The sequence below is a fragment of the Ceratotherium simum genome, chromosome X (assembly GCF_057802395.1).
Source record: "Ceratotherium simum simum isolate JZ-2026a chromosome X, ASM5780239v1, whole genome shotgun sequence".
Lineage (NCBI taxonomy): Eukaryota > Metazoa > Chordata > Mammalia > Perissodactyla > Rhinocerotidae > Ceratotherium > Ceratotherium simum.
The window spans coordinates 88729491-88749741 of NC_141940.1; the positions used below are offsets into that span (position 1 = coordinate 88729491).

Genomic DNA, 20251 nt, shown 5'->3' on the forward strand with positions numbered 1-20251 from the left:
ACTATAGCACTACCTCAGATGCATTTAACCATGTTATGCATAATTTATTTATTCATTCCTCATAAATCAATCCCTCTAGCCATCTGGAAAACAAGAACCACTTCTACTGCCTTTCAAGCTCCTTTTAACTAATCTTTTTAGTACGTGCTGTTGTGCCTGGTACAAAATGTAGTATTTTATGCACAGTTTCACCACCAAATACCAAGGGCTTTACGACCTTTTTCTGTTGCTGTTGCTGTGTTTATTAGGCAATCTCATATGAAAACATTAAATAAAGTAAGAACAATTAAAAATCAAAGCAAGAAAATTATATCACTACAGCGTATAGTAAGTGAACTGATTTTCGTGTGTGGCTCATGGAAAACAGCCTCACTGTTTTACGGTCAGACCTTGTAAACCACAAGCAGTAATTCTCCTGTAAAGGCTAGTGAAAAGTGGTGAAGGACTACTCATGTAAAAACACATTCTAGAATTAGAGGCAACGTAAAAATCTTGTCTGCCTCTGTCTTCTAGTCTATTAAATAGGAATAATGGATACTCGCTTGCCCCAGTCACCTACTAAGAGCGACGTGAGCAGACAAAAAGTACTTTGGTGATACGGATGCTCTATGAAATCATTTTCGATTAGAAGCAATGATGATAACTAAGCTAAACCACTCTGCTTTAGCCAGAAGGCTTAAGGAGAGGTAGCCACTTTAAGTTCATGGATACACTAACTGATCACCTCACCAAAGCCACTGATTGCCATAACTGACTCACTCTGGTTATCTAGACATAAGTAGAAGTGATACACAAACAGGTGTTCCTTTTAGAGAAATAGGCAAATATGGAAAACCACTAAATCCCAAAACATGAGTACCTTTCTTTTATGAACTTTAAATTCAGGGGCTCTCTTCTACTGTCACTTTCCTGAGATACCTTTACTAGGCAAATTTCTCGTTATCTTTTTGAACATGTGGTTTTCATTCCGGTATGTTCACCCCAAGTTGGTTGCCTCCTCAGAGAGGCCTTCCCAGACCTTTCTAACTAAAATGTTATTCCCCAGCTATCTTCTATTGTCATTCAGTTTATTTCCATCCTAGTACTTATTATAACGGGTAATTAACTAGGTAATCTGTTTATTTATTTGTCCAACTAGATCTAAATTCCAGATCAACTTGGATTTTATCTATGTTAATCCCACTGCTGTATCCCCAATGCCTACAATAGTGCCTGGTTCATAGCAAGTGCTCAAAAAGTATTTGTTGAATGAATGAGTGAGGGGGCTTGTCCTCATGGTGACAATAAGGTTAATTCAGACTTCTTACCATGATGTTCAAGGCCCCAATTTACTTATATGGGCTTATATTCTGCCTTTTTATACCTCTGTATATCATGTTGATATCTCTGTAAAAGCTTGCTTTCTGCCTGAATGCTCTTCTTTCTAGCACATAACTTATCTTTCAAGGCCCTTCTCAAACACACCTTTCCTGTGAAATCTTTTCTAATCCTCCACAGACACACACACACACACACACACACACACACACACACAGAATGCTTCCTCTGTTAAGTTCTTATAAGAGCTATAGCACTCATAATATAGGGTTATAGTAGAAATAAAATAATAATGACAGCTAATATTTTATTGAACATTAACTCGATGCCAGGTACAGTTATAAACACTTTATATGTTATCATCTCATTTAATCCTGAAAACAACTCTAAGAGGTAGGTACTATCATAACTACTTAGGTGTCTGTTTAGCTGGCTAGAGTCAACTTCTTGAAAGCAGGGATGGTGCCTTAAAGTCTTGCTGATTCCCAGAACTTAGCGAAGAATCTGCAATGTCATATACCCTTACTACAACTTTGCTAAATAATGAATTCCGACATAAATTTTTTATCCTCTGACTTTACTTTGAGAATGGCAATCCCAATCAGTTAAAGAACCAGACGGTAGTTTTAAGTAATTATACAAATTTACTCTTAGAGTGATACAGTCCTTTCTAATTACAACAAGAAACTAAGTCACAAAAGAAAAGAATGCCATACCTAGCTACAGAAAAATTTAAAATATGTGTACATTAAAAAAACAAAGTTAAAGGCAAACTAGAAATGGAAAAAATATATTCAACCTACATTAGAAAAATATTAACAATAATACATGAAGGGCTCCTATAAAAAAATAAGAAAAGATAATTAGCCCATTAGAAAAACAGGAACATCATATGAACAGGAAACTTCCAGAAAAAGAAATTTAAATGGTTAGTAAGCATATGAAAATATGCTCAACCTCATTAATTTAAAAAAGTGCAAATTAAAACAATAATGGGAATGTATTTATTTATTTATTTTACTTACGATATTTTATTATTTATTTATTTATTTATTTTCCCCAAAGCCCCAGTAGATAGTTGCATGTCATAGTTGCACAGCCTTCTAGTTGCTGTATGTGGGACGTGGCCTCAGCATGGCCAGAGAAGCGGTGCGTCAGTGCACGCCCGGGATCCGAACCTGGGCCACCAGCAGTGGAGCGCGCGCACTTAACCGCTAAGCCACGGGGCCGGCCCTAATTACGATATTTTAAAGATGAAAAAAGAATTACAATATTCAGCACCAGCAAGGCTGTGGGGAAATAAGCACTCTTATGCACTCATGCTACAGAAATGCTCTCATATACTTAAAAGATATATCTATATAGAGATATATATATACACACACAAACACACACACACAATGTTGTTCATTGCAGCATTGTTTGTAATAGCAAAAGATTGGAAACAACTGAAATGTGTATCAACAGAAGCTTGTTTAAATAAACTATGGTACAGCTATACCAGGAAATTGTATGCAGCCGTTAAAAAGAGTGATGTTACTGGATAACCAAATAATAGATGAGGGGAATTCTCATTTTATAAATGTACTCCAGATAATAAAAACCCAATTATAAAAAGGGGGAAATATTTGAAAAGACACTTCATCAAAGAGGATACAAGGTTGGCAAATAAGCACGTGAAATGACGTTCAACATAAGCCATTAGGGAATTTAAATTAAAACCATGATGAGATAACACTACATACCTATTAGAATGGCTCAACTGAAAATTACTGAAAATACCAAGAGCTGTTGAAGATGCAGAACAAATATAGCTATCAGACATAGCTAGTTCCGATGCAAAATGGTACAGCCACTCCAGAGAATGCTTCTGCAGTTTCTTATAAAGTTCAACATACATTTTCCACATGACTCAGTGATCCCACTCCAGGGTATACTACTCAGCAAGAAAAAAGAATGAACTACTTGGATGAATCTCCAAAGCATTAAGCTGAGTGAATGAAGTCAGTTTCAAATGGTGACATACTACGTGACTCCACGTATTTAACATTCTCGAGAAGGAAAAACTGTAGGGACAGAGAATAGATCAGTGGTTACCAGGGTTTGGGAGTGAGGGAGGTCTGAAAATGGATAGCAAAAGGGAATTCTTTGGAGTGTTGAACTGTTCTGTATGCTGTCAGTGGAGGTGGGTACAAGAATCTGCATGTGCATGTGCAAGAATCATATGCTTGTGTTAAATCTCATAGGACTGTGCGCCAGAAAATAAACGAATTTAACTGCATGTACATTAAAAATAAATTTTAAAAAGATAAATTATTTTCAGCAGTAATGATACCTTCTATTTCTCCATCTAAGGGAGGAACATCGTCTCTCATGGAGAAATCCATAGCTGTCCCTGGTATGTCCATCAAGTCTTCATCACTGGAGCTGCTCCGGAAGCTATTGAAACTCCCCTGCTGAAAGCCTCTGTTATCCATGGCTCCTGCACAAAAAAAACCCAGGAAGCTTATTACGATGACTTCCAAGCCCCTTACCACTTATTATTTTTTTATTGTGGTAAATACACATAAAATTTACCATTTGAGCCATTTTAAACTAGACAATTCAGTAGCATTAAGTACATTTACAATGTTGTGCAATCATCATCACTACCATTTTCAGAAATTTTTCATCATCCCAAACAGAAACTCTGTACTCAGTAAACATAATTTCCTATCCCCCACTCTAGTCCCTTATAATCTCTATTCTCTTTCTATCTCTATGGTTTGCCAATTCTGGATATTTCATATAAATGTAATCATGCAATATGTGGCCTTTTGTGTCTGGCTTCTTTTACTTCCCATAATGTTTTCAAGGCTCATCAATGTTATAGCACACATCAGTACTCATTCCTTTTTAGGACTAAATAATACCCATTGTATGAATATACCACATTTTGTTTATCCATTCATCACTTGATGGACGTTTGGGTAGTTTTCACCTTTTGGATTATCACTTATTCTCATGTCTTCTTTCATGCTCTTACTTTCACAATATAGACATGCAAACTACTCAGTATATTCAGTTACCCTTCAGATGTAATGTACCTCTACCCTTACCATGTAGTTGACAGCACTTTTTTGAGAACCATGCAAATGAGAAAACCAAATGAGGACATGTATACAAAACTCATGGGAGTTCACAAGTAATCAATTGATGTAAATGCTAGACATCAGTATTGAGAAACGTTTTAGCCATTTGAGAGTGGAGAAACATTATCTTAAGCCTCTAACTCTCCCAGAGCTCCTAACACAATGTAGATGCACAGAAATACTGGGAAAAAGAGGCACACTGTGCCATTCAATGTTGCTCTCTACTCAAGAATTTAATATTAAAGATGAAATATTTTCTACATCCCAAGTGTGAATCTTCGGATTATAAATTAAAACTCAAAAAATCTTAGTATTTGATTTAAAAAAAATAGCATTGTAGCCAACCTTACCTTATCCAGCCCTGCCCTCCCCCAATTTTTTTGATGAAATCTTTTTTGTGTGTGTGAAGCTGATTAGCCCTGAGCTAACATCTGTCGCCAATCCTCCTCTTTTTGCTAAGGAAGATTGGCCCTGAGCTAACATCTGTGCCCATCTTCCTCTGTTTTTATGTGGGACACCTGCCATGGCATGGCTTGATGAGCGGTGTGTAGGTTTACGCCCGGGGATCCAAACCTGCGACCCCAGGCCACCGAAGTGGAATGTGCGAACTTAACCACTACGCCACTGGGCAGGCCCCTGATGAAATCTTTATTGAGAATCATAGTCAGCAAAGTGTTATTGGATTAGGCAAATAATATTCGTTTTGAAGTATTCCAAATCTTTTAAGAATCTTCTTACTCTAGGTTATCAGAATTACATGTGATGAATGTGGTAAACACCAAACAGGATAAATTAAACAATAGGTCTGAAAAATTGGAATCATAGCAGATAAATTAAATATTTTAAACATTGAGCATAAAGGAAAAAGAACATTTACCAGGTACTTGTCAATTTTCAGGCACTGGTCTATGTGCTTAAAATGAACTCTTTGACTTAATTTTTCTAACATTCCCATGCTGTGGCATTATCACTGCTAGTGCAGATGAGGAAACTGAAGCTCAGAGAAGCTAACTTGCCCAGTCAGTGTTAAAAAAAATTAAGCTCCAAATCATGTACTCAGTTTCACAACACTTCACTTGTAATAAAAAGACCAGCCTGACTGAAGTGTGAGGGACATTTATGAACCACCTACTATGTACAAATCATTGTGGGATAGAGAGATAGATACAGAAATGATGCTGGGGGGCCAGCCCTGGTGGCCTAGTGGTTAAGTTTGGTGCACTCCGCTTCAGTGGCCTGGGTTTGGTTCCCAGGTGCAGACCTACACCACTCCTCAGTGGCTATGCTGTGGTGGCAGCTCACCTATAAAATAGAGGAAGGTTAGCACAGATGTTAACTCAGGGCAAATCTTCCTTAGCAAAAAAGAGGAAGATTGTCAATGGATGTTAGCTCAGGGCCAATCTTCCTCACAAAAAAAAAAAAAGTGATGCTGGGTGGGGCCAGATGAGATGAATAGGAGGCAAAGATTTGGGAGTTATCAGCATCAAGGTGATGGTTGAAACCAAGAGAACAGATATTCCAAGGGAAACCTGCTATTCACTTATGGATAAGGATGAATATAAATTTTAAAAAATGCATTCTCAATATCCTGCTTTAGCACGCACAAATAGCTTGAACTCTGTACAGATGTGAACCTAAACAAAAGGTTTCCCTGGAACATTATCATGCTTACATAGTGACATATGGTCAAGTAGGGAAGATAGAGTCATTTACTCAGTACTAGTATGTACAAAATTATTGATCATAAAACCATTTCCTCACCTACAAAAACTCTAACCTTGCTATGTGGATCGAATGGGCTGCTAGCCAATCCTTCATCCTCGCTGGACTTTTCCCCCTGCTCTCTCCTGCTTCCTTCACTCCCCTTCTCCGAGTACTCCCGCAACAATGCACTTACATGGAATTCTCTGTCTCAGTTGCCGCTTCTAGGGAACCTGAGCTACCACAGGATCCTTGGCAGTTTTTCCTATTACTAATAAGATATAGGAAATCCTGAATCTCTCTGTCTTCCCTCCTATCATCCAGGAAGAAGTGCCTTTACTCTTTATTTATTATTTCTTATTTATAAACAAAAAATAGCCCCTCCATCTTGTTCGGGATCTGACTGAGATAATAGATCCTTCCCCACCTTACTCTGATTTACTTTATTTTAACCTTTAAGGATACCTACTATCTCCAGCTCTCATCTCCACCTCAAGCTCCAGTCCTGAAGTCCCAAGAACTCCACTTGACACTTCTGTTACTACATCAAACTCAACTGGATGAAAATGAAAAAACAGTGGAAATTACATTAACCTAAATACAAATAATAAAATCTAAACAAGGAACGTTCCCTGCCCCCACCATCCACATCAACTTTCCTTTTTAAATGCAGGTGGCATCAGAGTCAATATTGCAGTTAATATTTGTCTAACTCCAGGATTTACTACATTCAACGAACCTGCAAAAGCACTCAATCTCAAGAGTAGGTATTCCAGGTTTCTAGAAATCATAGCTGAAAACAGACACCATTTTAGCTGACGAGAAGAACCGAGGCTAACAGGGTAGTACAATTCAAGAGGTTTTCTTTCCATTTAAAAATTTTAAATGCCCATGAATTCTATTAAGTGACTAGCACTGAAAGAAAGCAAGAAAATCTGCAAAATGATGCAGAATCCTTTCCTTCTCTCTCCACTGGTCATGTGTTTCATTCAGGAAATGATTTAAAATATAAAGTTCCAGCATCTCTACGTTAGCCACACAAATTATAGGAAGAAAAGTATGGAAGTCCAAAAATAATTTATGTTTGGCTTTGGAATATGTCCTGTAGTCATATTTTCAGATGGGTGTACCTATTGTTCTGGGAATTCATTAAAACAAAATAATGACGCTACAAGATGAAGACTCAACAAAGGGGAAGATGGAAAACTTGTAAGTTTCCACATGGGGACTTTATGAACTCCTTCCTGTAACCCACTGACACAGAACAATCCAGCTAAATTGAGCTGTCTCATTCCAAACAGTTCCTGAAGCAGCTATCTGGTTTACTGTTTGGGTTTTAACGTGCTTCCTTAATAAGTACATAGAAATAAAGGGTCAACTAAAGAAAATTAGAAGCAGCAACTAAATCAAGTAAAACAGATGCCATAAACAATAGTTCAATAAAAGAAATAAATACAATCAGTAAAACTCAAAGTGATATTTGCCCATGGATAATCCATTCTGCTAGTCTTTGGGTTTATTTTGCAGATATAAAAAAGTTCAAGAGAAAAAGTTAAAGCAGCAGAATAATGAGAAAATAAAGTTCCTTAAAGTTGAGATTTGAACCCACACCTAGTTGAACTCCAAGCCCAGTACTCTTTTCATAACACTTTGGGGTTTCACTATGACATGTCAGTCCAGAGAATGGCACATCTGGATAAATTAAATCTCTAGATGGCCACAAGCCTGAGATCAGTTAGAATTTAGGGTAGGCTAGGAACAAAGTAAGGGGATTTGATTCATTTTCCCAACTAGTGGATTACATATAGGGCTTCATGCAATGAAGGGCTAGCGAGGACGGCAATCAGGGAAAAATGTTGCTTGGTTGATATTTTTGTTACATAGCTGACATTTTCAGTGCCTTTTGTGGCTCTCTTGCTTAAAATCATAAGCTGGTTCCCTACTGCCTTTAGGGTCAAGTTTAAATTTCTTTGCATGGTATTCAGGGCCCTGTCAAATCTAAATTTCATCTACCCAGATAGACTTACCTCCTGCCACAAATTTGTTATACTCCACATAGGCCATGTACTTTTACACCTCCATGCCTTTGCTCAGGCCAGATACTCTATCTGGAATCCCATCCAGCCCCCAATCCTCTTTTCAGCCTGGTGAAATCTCATTCAATCTATCTAGGGCCAGCTCAAACAGGCTTTTCCCTCAACACTCCCTTTGTTCAGACATCTATGGTGATTGCATAATCTCTTCCACTTGAGTCTTGTGACTATATCCTGTCCTTTTCATTTCTGTTGTCCCAGAAACTCTAGTTTTGTCCAAGAGTAAGTGTTCAATAAATGCTTATTGAGGAGGATTCCAGTTGGGGAGGAAGAGTTAACAGCCAATCACCATATTTTATGGCTGACATTCAATAAATCTATGCCTTGCACTATGAGGGTAGAGAATTGGGGATATAAAAAATATTTGTTACCCTGTCACTGCTCTCAAGGAATTCATAATCTAGCTGGGCAGAAAACTTTCACATAATGCAATTACACAACAGCTAAATGTTAAATTGTTAGAATAAAAGTGCAATTGGCATTCAGAAAATGGAGGGGAGATTGTAAGCTAGAGAAGGCTTCAGGGAGGAAAGAGGGTATTCCAGGCCCAGGAAACAAAATGGCAAAGGCTTGAGCTGAGAATAAGGCTGGCATTTGTGCTTGACTAGAGGACAGAGTAGGTGAGCAAATGGATGGAGATAGATCATAAAGGATCTGGAAAGCCAATGGTGTCGCTGTGGTTTTTGAGGAACAATATGATAAAAACATAATTTTAGGATGTAAGTGTGGCAGCAGTGGGCTGGAAGAGAGAGAGGAGGAAAGGGCTAGGAAGGCAGTTTGCTACTTCCAGTTTCACTGTAGGTGATTTGAGATGGAGGAGGAAGTGGGGGAAGGGGAGGACGAGTGCATATTCCCAACAGTTGTACTGAAAGAGCCAGGTAGGGATGGGGTGGGATGGTGATAGCTTGTGGTATGGCATACTGGCATCTTGTTTTACTAGTGACAGTGACATGTGTTGGTTCAAATAAATTAATACTTCCATCTCAACTAGCCCAATTGGCAAAAAGAAATGTATAAACCAATGGGTGGGCTGACACACATGACCCTTCAAATGAAAATATAACATATATCACATACTCCAATGCTAACAAGCACAAAGAAACAATGAACTTTTCTATTTCTTGTTTTTGCTCCACAAAAATAACTGTTGACCTGCACATGGCATTCTGTGCAATATATGCCAGATACTGCAAATGTAGAAAAGGGAGAATGCAAGAGGAAGAAAGGGTTAAAGAGGGGCATTATACAATTTACCAAGATACAAGTATTATCATATCATTAAAAATAAAACATTAACACAATCCTTAGTATAACATTGAAGGTGATAAAAACTGGCATATACATAAAATCACCTTTTGTCTACCCACTATACTTTGAGCTACTTGAGGACAGAGTGACTTAAATCTGTGTTCCCTAGTGCCTAACACAAAGACAGAGCTCAGTAAATAATCTAGTTTATATTCCAAATTCCAGTTTTAGTTACTTTATTTTGAGAAGCAGAAATGAAACGTAAATATTGGAGAGTAATCTCTGAGATGCCATAAAAGGTGCTTATTTTGAAGGTTTGGGACAATCCTTAACCCAAGGCACCTTCTCTACCTGTGGGAATTGCGGGTAAAAAGTCCCAGAAGGAAATAATAGTGCTTCTTCTCACAGCGCGGTCTTTCTCTAGGAGTCATCCTCACAGCTGAGGAGGGGTTATGAGAGAAGACAGGACTCAGAGCAGGCAGTACCAGAGCAGCAGCTCTCAAACTTTTTGGTCTCAGGATCCCTTTAGTCTTCAAAATTATTGAGGAGCCTAAAGAGTTTTTGTTTATATGGGTTCTATCTATAGATATTTACTGAATCAGAAATTAAAACCCAAAAATGTGTAAAATAAATATTTATTAATGTATTTAAATACAACAATACTCAACCCACTACAAGTTAACATTAACATTTTTTGAAAAAAATCTATATTTTCTAAAATAAAAAAAATTGAGAGGTGTTTTGCAAATCTTTTTAACATCTGCCTTAATAGAGGACAGCTGGATTCTGCTTCACATATTCCATTAGCTGTCAAAGCAATGACATCATCATCTGTCACATAGCCTCTGGAAATCTCCACTGTATATTCATGAGAAAATGAGAGTGAAAAAGGCAAATAATGTCTTAATATTAATATGAAAATAGTTTTGACCTTATAGACACCCCTAAAAGGGTCTCAGGAACCCCCAGACTGCTCTTTGAGAATTGTTGAAGTAGAGAAAGAACACAGACCAGAGAAACTGTACTTGGGCAACACTCATGATTGGTGAGAAGGTAAAAGAGGACAAATCAGTCAGAAGATACTGTTGATGGCTGTGAAAGTGAAGCTAATGACAAACTAATATTTCCTATAAATTTTTTTCTGAAGGAGTAATAGATATATAAAGAGATTGTTCAAATCTTTAAAATTAGATCCCCATAGGTGAACAGGCAAAAGATATTAGTAGATAATTCATTAGAGAAAAGGAAAAAAAGGGCTTTAAAATTTCAGAAAAATTGAAATTAAAAAATAATATCCTATTTTTAAAACTAGACTATCAGTGGTGAGCACGATGCAGTCTACACAGAAACTGACATATAATAATGTACAACTGAAATTATACAATGTTATAAACCAATATGACCACAATAAAAAAAAATACTATGCTATCTTCCCTTAGCAAATCAGCTTTTCTTTGATTTTATCTTAGAGATTTTCCAAATATAATAACACCGTGTTATAAAGGCTTTCAAGAGAGTAATAAACAAGATGGCTATAGAAGTGCCCTGAGGTTCAAGGACAAGGGTGTCCCAAGCCTGACAAAGACAACACTAGAAATTTATAGATCACTTTCACTTTGGAATATATGAGTAAAACTCCTAAATAAACTTTAACAAACTGAATATAGCATCACATTAAAAGATTTGCCTGCTATAAATAGGAGGGCTTATTTCAAGAACACAAGACTGGTATCACAAGGGAAACTATCAACATAATTTGCCAGACTAACAGATAAAATTTTAAAACTGATAATTACCTTGACAGATGTCAAGAATGGATTTTTAAAATTTATATTTATTCTGGATTAAAATTTTTTAAATATTCCAGGTGAAAGATTTCTTTCTTGATGTAATATAGAATACTTAAGTTAAAAACAAGTAGCAAAATATCATTCTCCTTACTACAGGAAGGCAATGATGCCTCCTGTTGCCAATGATATTTAATATGGTACAAGAAAAACTCTTAAGAGGAAAAAAATGAAGGATGTATATATATAGGAAAGGAAGAAATATGATATTCTGATGTTTTGATTGTATGAATGCATTATCTATATAACCCTAAAATATTAACTAAAAATAATAGGGTAATAAATGAATTCAGAAATTATAAAATATAGAAAAAACAACTGCATTCCTATGTCCTACCATAGAACTAGAAAATACAATAATTTCCTTATGCTAGAGACATAAATTCAAAACACAGTATTACTTTAAAATTTATAAAAGCCAAATAAGAGGAAAAAAAGGAAGACATAAGTCAACAAAGATGTGTCATGCTCTTGGATGTATGAAGCTCTTGGAAAGTCTAAATATAGCAAGAATGAAACAGATCCTAATTTGAATTATACTACATTTATATATTAATCTAAAGTCCCTATGGAACCCTTTATGTAACTTAAAAGATTGATAGTGAAATTCACCTAGAAGAATAAGTAGGCAAGGAGACTAGAGTATGTATTTTCTTTCTTTCTTTTTTTTTTTTTGAGGAAGATCAGCCCTGAGCTAACATCCGATGCCAATCTTCCTCTTTTTTTGCCAAGGAAGATTGGCCCTGGGCTAACATCCATGCCCATCTTTCTCTACTTTATATGGGATGCTGCCACAGCATGGCCTGACAAGCGGTGCCTCGGTGCACGCCCGGGATCCAAACCTGTGAACCCTCGGGCCGCCGAAGCAGAGCGCGCGAACTTAATCGCTGCACCACCAGGCCAGCCCCTAGTGTATGTATTTTCTTAAATGTAAATATGGCAAACTTATCCCGTCAGATTTTAATCTTCTACAAAGAAACAATCATGAAAACCTTCTGGCATTGGATTAAGAATAGAGATTCTGGCAATGGATACAAACTATTACAAGAACTTAATAGTTGATAAACCAGAAGCAACACAAATATAAGGAAAGAATCACTTTTTAGTAAATAGTTGAAGGACTGCTAGATATCAAAATGGAAAACAATATAGAATTACAGCATATACCACACTGTAATAAATTCCTGACAGGTTTTTTAAAAGTTGATTTTAAAAAGAACACAGAATAGTATATTTATCCCAGATGTGGAGAATAGACAAAATTACTTCTGACTATGGCAAGAGATAAAATGGATTAATTCATATATATTAAATTAAATAACTTTTTGCATCAGGGAATGTATGCAATGAAATGAAGTGAAAGGAACAGAAAGGGAACACATCCATGTTATCACGGATAAAGGTAATAGAAAAGATGAATGCAAACATCCAAGTAAAAATCAAAGGACTTCTGGTTTCTGGTCGAGTATGCAAGGAGCTTGGAAGTCATCACTCTCATCCTCAGAATGAGAAAAAAAGTTGAACAAACTGAAAATCAACAAGTCTTCTTAGATCCTTCAGAGAACTGAGGTCACCAGGCAAACTGTTGCCCCCAAAATTGGAGAGAAAGACAGACAGATTCAGAGAATCACAGTTTACACGAGCAGAAACCTCCGTGGGAACCAGTACCAGGGTAGGAGAACCTAAATTGTAATTGAAGAATAGCTGGAGGCTCAGTGTAGACAAGTTTGAGAGTTAAAAACTCAGGGCACCCAGTCTTAGGGGGACCCCACAATTCCATAAGTTTTCCCTCCAGGAGCTCTACTAGATTGTCACAGTGAAGATCAGAGAAAAATCCTCTTGTGCTTCCAGCCAGGGGAGGGGAAATGTAGCCATTTTGCAATACAACCAGAACATTCTGTTATTCTCAACAAGGCCTATCCTTAAGAGAAACTATTTTACCAGAGCCTAACCAACTTAGGGGAAAGGAAAATTCAACTCTAGCTCCCTCTAGCCTTCCTGTCTCACATAATGGGCAAAAACCTAAAACAAATCTGGGAAACACTTGTAAAGTTCACAACTAAGGGGTATAGGCTCACTAAAAGACTGAAACCTAATCATAGGACTATAGAACACTTCCCCTTCCCACACACCTTACTACCACATCAACAGGGCTCCTGAATAACAATAGGGGAATACAACTGAAAGAACTGCATGTCTTAAACCTTATTTAAGAAGTCATCTCTAGGAAAACCCAAATACACAAGAGAGACAAAGTCAAAGACACTAGGGGAAATGTAAGCCTCTGACACATACAACTACAGCAAACAGTAAATACAGCCTAACCTCTACCCAAATAAACATAAAACCTCACACTAAAGGCCTTTTTAACTCAGTTACTTTTACCAGTATATCACATACAACTTTCAACAAAAAATTACAAGGAATCCTAAAAGACAAAAGAACACAGCATGAAGACACAGAGCAAGCATCAGAACTAGAGTCAAATAAGAAAGGTAGGTTGGAATTATCAGAACAGCAATTTAAAATAACTATGATTAATATGCTAAGGGCCCTAATGGAAAAAGGTGGACAACACGCAAAAACAGATGGGTAATGTAAGCAGAGAGATTGGAAACTCTAAGAAAAAATCAAGAGGAAATGCTAGAGATAAAAAACACTGTAACAGAAATGAAGAATATCTTTCCTGAGCTCATCAATAGACTGGACACAGCAGAGGAAAAGAATCAGCAAGCTTGAAGAAATGTTAATAGAAACTTCCAAAACTGAAATGCAAAGAGAAAAAAAGAATGAAAAAGTGAACAGAATATCAAAAACTGTGGGACAATTATAAAAGGTATAACATATACATAATGAGAATACCAGAAGGAGAAGAAAGAAAGAAACAGAAGAAATATCTGAAGTAATAATGATTGAGAATTTCTTAAAATTAATGACAGTCACCAAACCACAGGTCCAGGAAGCTCAGAGAATACTAAGGAGGATAAATAGCAAAAAAATCTACATTTAGGCACATCATATCCAAACTGCAGAAAATCAAAGACAAAGAGAAAATCTTGAAAGTAGTCCGAGGAAAAAACACCTCACCTACAGAGGAGCAAGGATCAGAATTACATCAGACTTCTCTTCAGAAACCATGCAAGCAACAAGGTAGAAGAGTGAAATATACAAAGTGCTGAAAAGAACCACCAATCCAGAATTCTGAATTCAGAGAAATTATCCTTCAAAACTGAAGGAAAAATAAATATTTTTCTCAGAGAAATAAAAATTGAGGGAATTTTGTTGCCACTAGACTTGCCTTGCAAGAAATGTTAAAAGGAATTCTTCAGAAAGAAGAAAATAATACAGGTCAGAAACTCAGGTCTACATAAAGAAAGGAAAAATGCTAAAGAAGGAATAAAAGAAGGAAACATATTTTGTTTTATTCTTAATTGATCTAACCAATAACAGTTTGCTCAAAATAATAATGGCATTAATGTTTTCAGTGATGATAGCTTATAAATAAGTAAAATAAAAAAGAGCAATGTTATAAGGGACAGGAGACAGGAAGTGGGAATACTCTGTTATAGGGTACTTGCATTACCCATGAAGTAGTATTGCGTTATTTGAAAGACTTGAATTAGTTGTAAATGTATATTGTAAACACAGGGAAACCACTAAAAAAAAAAAAATACTTTAAAAAAAGAAGTATAATTTATATGCCAAGAAAGGAGGAAAAATGGAAACTGTTCATACAAAATCATACAAAATGCTCAATTAAAACCAGAGAAGGCAGAAAAAGAATGGAAAACAAAATAAGAAAAAAGAACAAGGGCAAGGAATAGGAAACAGTAACAAGTATGGCAGATATAAACCAAACCACATCAGTAATCTCTTTAAATGTCAATGGTCTAAATAGACCAATTAAAAGACAGAGACTGTCAGAGTAAAAATACAATATCCAACTATGTTTTCTATAAGACACTTACTTTAAATATAAAGACTCAAGATAGATTAAAAGCAAGGAGATGGATAAAGATATAACATGCTAACACTAATCAAAAGGAAGCTGGAGTAGCTATATTAATTTCAGACAAAGCAGACTTCAGAGCAAGGAAAATTATCAGGGATAAAGAGGGGCATTACATAATGATAAAGGGGTCATTTCTCAAAGGAGCCATACAATCCTTAATTTATATGTGCCTAACAACAGAGTGTAAAAATACATGAGGCAAAAACTGATAGAATGGCAAAGAGAAATGAGTTCATCTTGGAGACTTCAATACCCCTCTATTGGAAATAGACAGATCCAGCAGATCTGTAAAATCCAGATCCAGAAAATCAGTAAAGACAGAGTTGAACTAAACAGCATCATCAATCAACTGGATCTAATTGACATCTGTAGAATTCTGCATCTAACAACAGCAGAATACACATTCTTCTCAAGCTCACACAGAATATTCACTAAGATAGATGACATTCTGGGCCATGAAATACACTTTAACAAATTTTTAAAAAAGGAAATCATACAAAGTCTGCTCTCAGATCACAATGGAATTAAACTAGAAGTCAATAACAGAAAGGTAACTGAAAAAAGCCTAAATAATTGAAGATTAAATAACACACTTCTAAATAACACATGGGTCAAAGAAAAAGTCTCAAGAGAAATTTAAAAACATTTTGAACTAAATAAAAATGAAAAAAATTTATCAAAATTTGTAGGATGCAGCAAAACCAGTGCTTAGAAGAAAATTTATAGAATTGAATATATTAGAAAAGAAGCATATATTAGAAAAGAAGATCTAAAATCAACCCTCTAGGCTTCCACCTTAGGAAACTAGAAAAAGAATAGCAAATTAAACCCAAAGTAAGCAGAAGAAAAGAAATAATAAAAATTAGAGCAGAAATTCATCAAACTGAAGACAGGAAATCAATAGAGAAAATCAACAAAACCAAAAGCTGGTACTTTGAAAAGATCAATAAAACTAATAAACCTCTAGCTAAGTTGACTAAGAAAAAAAGAGAGAAGATACAAATGACTAATATAAAAAATGAAATAGGGACCATTGCTATTCATCACATGGACATAAAAAAGATAATAAAGGAATATCGTTAACAATTCTATGCTCACAATTTTGATAACCTAGATGAAACAGACCAATTCCTTGAAATACACAATCTACCAAAACTCACACAAAGAGAAACAGATGGTGAAAATATGCCTATATTTATCAAAGAAATTGAATCACTAATTAATAACTTTCCAAAACAGAAAGCACTAGACCCAGATGTGATCAGTGGTGAGTTCTACCACACATTTAAAGAAGAAATTATATCAATTCTCTACAATCTCTTTCAAAAAATAGAAGCAGAGGGAATACTTCCTAACCCATTCTATAAGGCTAGCATTATTTTAATACCAAAACAAGACAAAGACATTGCAAGAACGGAAAACTACAGATGAATATCTCTCATGAACATAGTTGCAAAAATCCTTAACAAAATACTAGCAGATCAAATCCAACTATGTGTAAAAAGAATTATAGATCGGGGCCGGCCCTGTGGCCTAGTGGTTAAGTTTGGCATGCTCCACTTTGGTGGCCCAGGTTTGTGGGTTCAGATCCTGGGCGTGGACCTACACCACTCATCAAGCCATGCTGTGGTGGCGATCCACATACAAAATAGAGGAAGATTGGCAGAGATGTTAACTCAGGGCGAATCTTCCTCAAGCAAAAAAAAGAGGAAGGTTGGCAATGGATGTTAGCTCAGGGCTAATCTTCCTCAGGCAAAAGTAAATAAATAAATAAAATTTAAAAAATAAAAAAATAATTATATACAAGCGTGATTTATTTCAGGCGTGCAAAGTGGGTCCAAAATTTGAAAATCAATTAATGTAATGAAAGGCTAAAGAAGAAAAATCATATGAACATATCAATCGATACAAAAAAAAAAAAAAGGATTTGACAAAATCCAACATCCATCATTGACAAACATCTCTCAGCAAACTAGAAATGGAGGGGAACCTCCTGGACTTGATAAAGAACATTTACAAAAAACCTAGCTAGTATCATACTTAATGGTGAGAAACTAGATGCTTTCCTGCTAAGATCATAAACAAGACAAGAATGCCTGCACTCATCACTCCTATTCAGCATTGTACTGGAAGTCCTACCTAATGCAATAAAACAAGAAAAGGAAACAAAAAGTATATAGATTGGGAAGGAAGAAATAAAACTGTCTTTGTTCACAGATTACATGATTGTCTACGTAGAAAATCCCAAAGAATCAACAAAAAAATTCCTGGAACTAACAACCAACTATAGCAAGGTTGCAGGATACAAGGTCAAGATACAAAAGTCAACTGCTTTCTTACGTATCAGCAATGAACAATTGAAATTTGAAACTAAAAACACAACGTTGGCGCCGGCCTGGTGGCGCAAGCAGTTGAGTGCGCCAGCTCCGCTGCTGCAGCCTGGGGTTCGCTGGTTCAGATCCCGGGTGCACCGATGCACTGCTTGTCAAGCCATGTTGTGGTGGCGTCCCATATAAAGTGGAGGAAGATGGGCGTGATGTTAGCCCAGGGCCAGTCTTCCTCAGCAAAAAGAGGAGGATTGGCAGAGGTTAGCTCAGGGCCGATCTTCCTCACAAAAATAAAATAAAAACACGTCATTTACATTAGCACCAAAAAATGAAATAATTAGTTATAAATCTAACAAAATATGTACAAGATCTATATGAGGAAAACTATAAAACTCTGATGAAAGACATTAAAGAAGATCTAAATAAATGGAGATATGTTCCATGCACATGGATAGAAGACTCAATATTGTCAAGATATCAGTTCCTCCCAACTTGATCTATAGATTCAATGCAATCTCAATTACAATCCCAGCAACCTATTTTGTGGACATAGAGAAAGTGATTCTAAAGTTTATATGGAGAGGCAAAACATCCAGAATAGTCAACACAGGAGAAGGAGAAGAACGAAGTTGGAGCACTGACATTACCTGACATCAAGACTTACTATAAAACTATAGCATGGGGCAGGCCCTGTGGCGTAGTGGTTAAGTGCCCATGCTCCGCTGCTGGCGGCCCAGGTTCGGATCCCCGGAGCACACCGAGCACCGCTTGTCAGGCCACGGTGTGGCGGCATCCCATACAAAGTGGAGGAAGATAGGCACGGATGTTAGCCCAGGGCCATTCTTCCTCAGCAAAAAAAGAGGAGGATTGGCAGATGTTAGCACAGGGCTGATCTCCTCACACAAAAAAAAAAAAAAAAAAGAGAGAACAGACAAATAGATCCATGGAACAGAGTAGAGAACCTAGAAATAGACACACACAAATACAGTTAACTGATCTTTGGCATAGGAGCAAAGGCAATTCAATGGAGAAAGGACAGCCTTTTCAACAATTGGTTCTGGAACAACTGGACATCTTCATGCAAAAAAAAAAAATGAATCTATGGGGCCGGCCCGGTGGCGCAAGCAGTTAAGTGCATGCGGTCTGCTGCGGCAGCCCGGGGTTCGCCGGTTCAGATCCCGGGCACGCACTGACGCACCATCTGGCAAGCCATGCTGTGGTGGCATCCCATATAAAGTGGAGGAAGATGGGCATGGATGTTAGCCCAGGGCCAGTCTTCCTCAGCAAAAAAGAGGAGGATTGGCAGATGTTAGCTCAGGGCCGATCTTCCTCACACACACAAAAACAGAATCTAGTCACAGATCTTCAATTTTCACAAAAATTAACTCAAAATGGATCATAGATCTAAATGTAAAATGCAAAACTATAAAACTTCTGGAAGATAACATAAAGAAAATCTGGATGACCTTGAGTTTTGCAATGACTTTGTAGATATAACACCAAAAGTATGATCTATGAAAGAAAAAATTGATAAATTGGACTTTATTAAAATTAAAAACTTCTTCTCTGCAAAATCCACTGCCACTAAAATGAAAAAACAAGTCACATACTGAGAGAAATATTTGCAAAAGACATATCTGATAAGGGGCTGATATCCAAAATATACAAAGAAATCTTACAATTCAACAACAAGAAAATGAACAACCCAATTAAAAAATAGGCAAAAGATATGAACGTAACCAAGAAGATACACAGATTGCAAATAAGCATATGAAGAGATGTTCAACATCATGTGTAATTAGGGAATTGCAATTTAAAACAATGAGATACCACTATATAGCTAGCAGAATGGCTAAAATCCAAAACACTGACAACACCAAATGCTGGTGAGGATGCGTAGCAATAGGAACTCTCATTCATCGCTGGTGGGAATGCGAATGGTACAGCCACTTTGGAAGATAGTTTGGCAGAAACACACTCTTACTATACAATCCAGCAATCACACTCCTTGGTATTTACCCAAATGATCCGAAAATTTATGTCCACACTAAAACCTGCACACAGATGCTTAGAGCACTTTTACTCATAATTGCCAAAAGTTGAAGGAAACCAAGATGTCCTTCGGTAGGTGAATGGATAGACAAAATGTGGTACATCCAGATGGAATATTATTTAGTGATAAAAAGAAATGAGCTATCAAGCCATGAAAAGATATGGAGGAGTCTTAAATGAAGTAAAAGAAGCCACTCTGAAAAGGCTACATACTATGTGATTCAAACAATATGACATTCTGGAAAAGGCAAAACTACAGAGTCAGTAAAAGGATCAGTTGTTGCCTGGGGTTGGGAGGGGGAGGGAGAGAGGGATGAATAGGTGGAGCACAGAGGATTTTTAGGGCAGTGAAACTACTCTGTATGATACTAGAACGTCATTATACATTTGTGCAAACCCATTGAATGTACAACACAAAGAGGGAAGCCTAATGTAAACCATGGACTTTAGTAAATAATAATGTATCAATATTGGCCCATCAACTGTAACAAGTGTACTACACTAACTGCAAGATGTTACTAGT

The 20251-nt window shown here is 36.7% G+C and overlaps 1 protein-coding gene across 2 annotated transcripts in view; it reads right to left on the bottom strand.

The window, feature by feature from the left end:
* CLCN5 (Cl-/H+ antiporter 5) overlaps positions 1-20251 on the bottom strand; it is a 146396-nt gene that overhangs the window by 40729 nt on the left and 85416 nt on the right. For both annotated transcript variants that reach the window (XM_014790969.2, XM_087426704.1), the window contains exon 3: positions 3653-3799. In XM_014790969.2, coding sequence (XP_014646455.1) covers positions 3653-3799 — 147 coding nt within the window. The remainder of the gene's footprint in view (positions 1-3652; positions 3800-20251) is intronic.